At 35.7% G+C, this 8,665-nt stretch overlaps 1 protein-coding gene across 1 annotated transcript; it reads right to left on the bottom strand.

Annotated features, from left to right (window-relative positions):
• Nucleotides 1-4,619: 4,619 nt before the first annotated feature.
• LOC145821555 (uncharacterized) lies at nt 4,620-8,256 on the bottom strand. Its single transcript, XM_082918083.1, has 4 exons — nt 8,139-8,256; nt 6,938-6,988; nt 5,437-5,726; nt 4,620-5,012 (listed from the first exon to the last, which is right to left on the bottom strand). Exons 1-4 carry the CDS (start codon nt 8,254-8,256, stop codon nt 4,620-4,622), a joined length of 852 nt encoding a protein of 283 aa, XP_082774209.1.
• Nucleotides 8,257-8,665: the final 409 nt, after the last annotated feature.

Below are 8,665 nucleotides of genomic sequence, written 5' to 3'. Positions count from 1 at the left end.
ACGTGTTGTTTAGTGCTTTCATTCAAAAAATATTTGACAATATATATGATCCATTGTTTACTGCTTTCATTCAAAAAATATATGATCTAGAGTTTCTTAGAAATTTCTGTTGTGTTAATGAATGAAAATAGATTTGTGCATACAACTTAGTGCTCACATGTGAAAATGAAACAAGTAAAGGCATGATGAATCTTCAAATTTTTTATTATTTTTTTTTTCTTTTACAAATTGCAAAAGAAGATTATTTTGAGAAAATAGTTTGGATCTTATTCATGGCCTCTAGCATAAATTATTTGTTACCACTTTACCAGTATATCACGTGCTAGTGTTTTTTCTTGTTTGTTTGTTATTTATTTATTTATTTAAAAAAAACTTTGGGGGCTGTTTGGTCCAGAAGATCCATGTCCTTCTGTTTATATTTGCAAGACTTGTATTTGTTTTCATTCAGGTCTGTACGTAAAACCCAGATGAATGAGCAGTCTTCAAGAAGTCATTTTGTATTCACTCTTTGAATATATGGTATTAATGAGGTATGAACACTAATAGGGACTGTCACCTTTTAGCACTGATTCTCTCCATCTCTCCCCTTCTCTTGTTTGCCACACACACACACACACACACACACACACACACACACACACTTGCACAAATATGCCAGTCAATGATTAACTGTTTTTCTTCTCTCATTTTTCAGCGCGCTGAACAAGTACAAGGTGTCCTGAATCATATGGACTTTGCTGGTAGTGAGCGTCTCTCTAAGAGTCCCTACTGGTGACCGGTGCTTGCTGGGCTACTGTTGCTGTAATGTTGCTGTGAGGCAGTTGTTACTAGATGCTAGTCTGCTGCAAATTTAGGTTGTTGTAGGTTTGTAGGTGATTATCGTGTCGTTTTGCCTGTCTTTGTTAGTTTCATGTTTTCATTTTATTATCTGTTGTTTCTACTACTGGTACACAATTTGGATGTATTTGGGTATGTTAGTGAGTCTACCCTTTTAGGTTTTATACACTGCTTTTAAAAATAGTATCAGCAGTGTTTTTTTACCTGCACATCAACTTTAGGTGATTTCGTATCAATGTCATTAGTTTCTAATAGTGGTTCCTGAGGGATGCCCCTTGTAAATCTATAAATCTTATAAAAAATATAAATGATTTTCAATTATTTTTGCCGCTACAAATTTGTCATTGCTAAAAAGTAAAACTTTATCGACAAACAACTTATCAGTAAATGTGTTGCCAAAAGTTTATTTTTACCCACTCATATTGTGTTACTATAAGTGTATTTTTTGCCAATGCCAATTTGTGATTGCCAAGAGTAAAGCTTTATCGACAAACAAATCATCGTCAAATGACAACATTTACCAACGTAAATGTGTCGCCAAAAGTTTACTTTTTCCCACTCATATTATGTTGCTAGAAGTGTATTTTTTGCCAATGCCAATTTGTCTTTGCCAAAAGTAAAGCATTATCGACAAACAAATCGTCGGCACATGGCAACATTTACCGATGTAAATGTGTTGCCAAAAGTTTACTTTTGCCGACACATATATTGTTGCTAAAAGTATATTTTTTTCCCATGCAAATTTGTGTCGGGAAAAGTGCCACACAATCATCATATTTGAATTACTTTTACCGACACAAGGTAAATTGCTAACAATGGATGAAGGCTTTTATCAACGACTATGTTTGTCGCTAAAGGCGTTACATTTGCCAACACAATGATAAGTTTGTCGGAAAAAACTTTTGCCGACTCATTTTTACCAACAGGTTGCCAACGTAGCTCTATGTGTTGGCAAAACTTTTTGCCGACGAGTTTTTTCTTTCAGCAACATATTTTGTTACGTTGTAAAAAATGCAATTTCTTGTAGTGATTCAATATAATTTGGCATAATCCAATACAACTCTTAAACATCCACATCATCAATTCATCACAAAGCTCATATCATCCATACCATTAGTAATTTCTTTCCCCCCAAGTTTGGCTTCATATTATAACATAATTTAAAATATCAACATTAAGAGTTCAATCACAACTTTTACATAAATTTTCAAATTCTTTAAAATTTTAATTAAACTTTTGCATGTGTAATTTAACACCTCAACTTCATGATTCTGCTTTCAATTTAAGCAAAGCCATCAACCATCTTCTTGAGCCAAACTAGGGTTTTTTTGAAGAGAAATTAAAGCATTTCACAAAAACACTTTTTATTCCAACTCTTCTATTAATTATACACAAAAAAACATGACCCAAAATTATAACCCAACAAGTAAGCCTCAACTCTTCAAACCCTACACTCCCAATCTCATGATTTATTCATGATATTCTTAAAAATATAAACTTTGTATTTATATAAAGAAAATATCACAAATCTATCTATAAATAAGGGTATTGAAAGAGAACTAGAAACCGCTACTTCTTGAAGCAAAGAGATGACAACCTAAAAATCACTGGCGACAAAATCATGAATTATTCAGACCAAAAGGAAGCCCTTGACGAGATCTACAATCTTTCTCAAAGGACCAAGGTGAATAGATCACTCTAGGTGAGTAGATCTAAAGATCTAAGTGAAAAAGTTTGAGTTTAGAGAGAGAGAATAGAACTCACGGTGTAGAAAGAGAGGAAAGAGGTGGAAAAGTGAAATGAATAAGTGTTTGGAGCCTATTTATAGTAGCAAGGTAATAATAGAATAATAGCCCCAAAGTCAAATGAAAAGAACAAGTCACAACCCCCCAAAAATTAGGGCCTAAACCAACCCAAAAATCTGAAAATTACACACAAGGGTCAACCTTTCAAGAAGAAAAGCTGAGACATTAGTGTGTGTAGAGGACAAGGTGTCGTCACCTCCCTGACTGGTGTTGACACTAAATTTCAACAAGCAAACCCCAGATTCTGTAATAGACAAGGGTTGACCCTTCCCAAACTGGTGTCGACCCTTGAGGCCAACAACAAAAGACAAGTGTCGACACCACCAAGATTGGTACCCAGAACAAGATTTCTAAGTTCCCAAACAACTTGTCAACGTAAACAAGCATGAACGAACAATCCCAACAAGTTTAAATTGATTTATACTCGTCCAAAACCAAGATACAACAACACCAAAGATTCTCAAAATAAAATAAAGGATTCAAATACGCTTCCCAAAAGCTTTAAAGGATACAAGTGCTATAGCACAGGTTGCTTGTGTAGAATGGAGACTCAAAGTCTACATACATGTATTTTGATGACATCGTGTATCTTATCAAAGAGGAATCGATACACAGCAATGTATGCCATTACCAAAATGATTCACTGTTCATGCACACACACACACATTGTTTACCCACCACAAATAATATAATGCGACCTTATGTTTGTGCAGCTGATAGATGCATATGTCGAACTACTACATGAACAACAAGCGATGGTCAACCCAACTTCAAATGAAGCCACATTAATCTTCACGAGCATGTGTTTGGTAAAAGCGCTAACATTCCATTTTTGCTAATGTGAATGTGAAACTTCACAGTTCATTAATTATTTGTCCAATGTGTGTAAAAAGTGATAGGAGAGTACCCTCCTCGCAAAAGAAGTAAACACATCGATGCACATGTAAAAAACTACCAAGGACAGAGATACCTACTATTCCCATTGCACCATGACTTCCACTGGACGATCGTTGTGTATGACGCTAAGGGCAATTTATGGAGGCATTATAACTCATTGCGGCCAAGGCCCGGCATACATGACCCACATGTCAACCAAGCACCGGAACTTGTAAGTGGCTCTTATTGTACACAAATATGAATTGTTGTCATGTGTTAAATTCCAAAATGAATGTACACACACATATGCTCGTTGGTGCCTAATGTGAAATTCCCTACATAGAGGGAGTATATCGAAATGTTGTGCGCGTTATTAGCGAGTCATCACCGCTATGAACTAAGTTCGCAAGCCAAGATCTGTCACAACCAATCATATCAGTTGATGTCTGTCCTCGGCAGGGCGACACCTCTTAAGCCTCACAACATTTTGTACAAAGCCTCCATAACCATTATGTAAACATATATGTCAAGTGCTAATCATAACCATTTTGCATTTACAGGGTGGACTGCAGACCTGCAGTTTGTTACATCATACTGGCGCACATATACCATGAAGAAATTGTTGGCAGCCTCACTAGTTCTGAATGGTATGGACTACGAGACTTATTAATACACAATTTTTTGAATCATAGGAAAACAGAGCATCATTAAAACTATAGGTGGGGAGTGTCCACCTACAAACTAACCAATACTCGATGTGAATGTTAATATCAATTGCATTGACATTTTGACAAATAACAATTGATTGTAAATCAGTGATATGACATCTATTAATGTTCCAATAGGCCACTTGTGCATTTTGATCTACATTTGGTGTTGTTATGTTAATTTATGCGATTCTTAAACCAAATTGTTCTATAATACACATATTTTGTGCAGGAATGTTCACATTGTCTACACGACATCACAGTGTAATTTTATTGCAGCACAATGTTTGCTAACACAACACAATCTTACTGCAAAAATCAATATAAGAATCCCGTGTAAAACACAATGTTAAAATGAAAAATGTACACCCTATATCGGCTCATTTCATAATTATCAATTGTGGCTTCCCAACTTATCACATCTCTCGCACCTTATTTGCTTCAGTTTCTCACCTCTTGATGGGATACTATTCTTTTTTGGCCTGTCGGGTGGTCTTTTTACAGTTGGTGGGTATATTGTAAAGTTCGTGGGATCAAAAGGCGCCTTTTCAACCAACAGTATAGGGAATATGGCACCCGAGTGGACTGCACAATACTTCTCTACATGAAAGTAATGTTCCACACAATCATTGAGATTGTAGCAGTTCTTCTGAATAGCAATAACAACATGATCACATGGGAATTCATTGATTTGCCATTTGAAAAAAGAACACGTATGCCTTGTAATATCAACTGTAATAGATGGTATTGAATGAACCTCAAACACATTCTCATTGGCTGTGCTAACCTGCTATCGTTGAACGAATTAAGAAAGTATTGTTTCGAATGTAGGACAAATAAGCTCATTCCACTTGTTTGCTTGGCCACGCCACGCATACATTTGCCGCATCAACTAATTACGAATTGTGTCCACCATCCGAGTGATAGGATGTCATCTCCCCATAACGCATGCCCTTACACAACATCACAAACATTGTATAATACTGAATTTAATATCTTCGAAACTGAAAATGAAATTTCACATCGCTATAAAACATAACTGAAATTTCACATCGCTACCATTCTAAACTTGACAAATGGAATACATTAGAAAACTATTATTACCTGAAGTATGAATTCACCCAGTGCTCAGATGCCAACTCCTCGAAAAAATTATGTGCTTATTGTTTACCCTCATTTTTTAATTTCTCAAGCTTTTCATGGAACCCTACCACAATTGGCTCATAAGCACAGTCACCCAAACTACTAATCAGGTGGTCCCTAAATCCATTATCAATTCCCTTTATCCAGTCTCTTAAATTGTTCTTCAAGTGTTGTAAGCAATAATCGTGGTGAGCCGATGGGAATACCTTCGGCATTGCTTCTAACAGAACAAGATTACGGTCCGAAATAAAAGTAATTTGACGTTTACCATCAACAACTTTCCCAAGTTCGTGCAAGAACCACGACCAATTGGTCATGGTCTCTAAATTAACAATTGCAAATGCAACAGGGAATAGACCTACAACACAACACCTTTAAACAAACTGATCACAATATTCTAATGTGAATATTAACACAAGTAGTTTACAAAAACACTATAAAGCAAACAGGGCATGTGAATGTTCACACTGTGTAATGATCAGTCATATATCCACGCTATGCTGTTGAATGTGAATATTTACATGGATACACAGCTAAAAAAAAATACTAGCCATTGTTTCCATCTTTCGTTGTTGCCGCAAGTAACTGAACTTTGTACTTTACTTTAAGGAATGTTACATCTAGGAATAATAAAGGCTGACAAGAATTGTACCCAGAAATACACGCATCGAATAATACAAAGAAACAACAAAACTGTTGACTACTCGCGTCATAGTCAATATTGGCATAACTCCCCGGATTGTAGCGTATCATAGTATCTGAATACCACCTCAGTTGATCAAACGATAATGAGTGATCTCCATGAATAACAGCCTTTGCTTTCTCCATGCCCAATCATACCACATGGTAACTCACATCTAGCCCATAATCCTTCTTCAAAATAGTCACCACCTCACACAGCCGAGTCAATGACTTGTCCCTCACAATTTCAGATATAGTACTCGACACCAAATTAGAACTAACTCTCGGATTCGTTGATGTTCGGACATCCATACCACAACTATACACATCATTGAATCTTTAGATATAGAAAAAACCATTTGCTCGTTGTGCTCTACAATGTATAGCCCACAAGCAACCTCTCTCCTCACGCATCGCACACACCGTAATAACCCTTATTGTCTCATTCTTGACATACGTAAACTGAAACCTGCATTGGATTGCATACTTACATAAAACATCATGAAATTCTTGTGGACCTCCAACAAACCGTTGTCCCACATGTGTAATACTATTTGCCCAAGGGGCTGACAACAACACCTTCTCCTTATGGTGGCAAAATCTCTAGAGTGCATCAATTTCTTCCTCACCCCCCATACGCAACGATCCAGAGTTACTCGATTGACCAATACCACTTTTCAAATCAACGACAACCACTACATGGTGTAACCCCATTGATTTGGCAAGCGACAGCATGTTCTGAAATTCTTCGTCATTGTCCAAATCACACCTATTAATCCTAGGTAGTTGACAGAACAATGAAACAGAACAAGCAGACAACTTGTCTCATTTTTTACACAAACACTCCACCAAACGTGAATAACACAATGCGCAAACCACATTTATTACAGTTGCACTGCAACCATATGTGCACACCAACATCATAAAGGTATCCATCTCCTGTAAAAACACAACAAAACAAAATTCAACAACCATGTAACAACCATACGAACAACAATACATACAATAATCTATACTATATGAACATTTACATTGTGCAAACTAAATGCCTATGTGTAAAATTCCAGTGCTAAATCCATAATGAAAACTACTACCACCATCTTTGCACAACATAAAACATTTTACAAGTTCAAAATCACACCACCAAAATGAGGTCACAGTACACAACATGCATGCAACCCTCTATAACCTCATATTAATAAGATGTGAACATCCACACTAAGCAAGCATAAAAAACTCATCAAAAATGCACTTGCATTACCACATACATCAACACATAACACAAAAAGAACATACATTCATACACAACGTATATGCCTATATGTATATTTTACACTGTGAAATCCTTACTGAAAATATCACCATCATCGTTACCAATGAGATGTGAACATCCACATTGTTCACTTAATCCGAATTACCTCATAGAGCCACGCAAAATGCATATAAATAAAAAAAAAACAGAGCATCTAATCCACATCCTTCAAACACCATAGCATCCAATCCATCACATAAATCAAAACATAAACTGAACATGCATTCAACACCAAAATGATACTAACCTTGATCATCGAATCCTACACTTGTCCTTTACCTCAAAAATGATTGATTTGAACTAGTCATACTCCAAACAATGTCACAACCGAATACCGTTCGAACGAGCCACAACGACAACAATGAAACCCTAGCACACACCAACCTTTTAAACAAGCCAATAAAATTGAAACGTATCCAACCGAATCACAATCATAACGAAAAGCGTTAATACAACAAACTACCAAAATAGAATGAACAAAAAAATAAGGAAACGTCTCTGTTATGTGTATCAACAATATACATAAGGTCATAATAGTCCATTGAAAATAATAAAATGAGGAAAAAAGATCTAATGGAATAAAAAGATAAATACACGGGACTAATCAGGCTATACTAATCCTCTGTTGACCTAATGGGTTACAACAACTCTAAAATGGATTTATCAATAAAAATCCCTTTATTTTTTTCTTTTTTTTTTTTTACATCATATTTTAGTCAAAAAGCCAAAAAGTTGGAAGGCACAATGTTGGGAGATAGTGATTAGTATAAAATATACTAGCAGAGTTATTGGTAGTAGCATAGAAGTCCTGTAGAGGAATAGGGTCTAAAGTAGAGACAAGTGTAGAAACCAAGGCCATGATGGCTATGGTTACAAGGATAAAGTGAGTGCCCATTTTTATGACTAGAAACAAAAATATACAAAATTGTACAAGCTTTTTCTTTTTCTTTTTATTTATTTTTTTTTGTTGTTTTTTTTTTCTTGAAAGGATATTGGAATGTCTATGCCTAATTGCTTGAAGAAGGAGATAGATATCTAAGCATGGAAAGTCTGTCTATTTAGAGATTTAGATAGATAAGAGTAGTTGAATTTTTAATAAAGTAATTTCCAATGCCAACGAGAGAAGAATTACCAAGTCCTCAATGGGTAACATTTTTACTCATTCACCATTTAATTCAAGGATGAACAGTTCTTCAACAACTAAACCCCATTCTAATAACTACTTCAGTGATAGATTTGAATTCGTCATTATATTTCCGAAGGACTTAAGACTCTTCCGAAGGAAAGTAAATTGGACTCTCACT

The sequence above is a fragment of the Camellia sinensis genome, chromosome 1 (assembly GCF_055761805.1).
Source record: "Camellia sinensis isolate YWXY chromosome 1, ASM5576180v1, whole genome shotgun sequence".
In the NCBI taxonomy this organism is placed as follows: domain Eukaryota; kingdom Viridiplantae; phylum Streptophyta; class Magnoliopsida; order Ericales; family Theaceae; genus Camellia; species Camellia sinensis.
The sequence above is the reverse complement of the archived record's forward strand: the minus strand, read 5'-3'. Positions and strand labels throughout refer to the sequence as shown.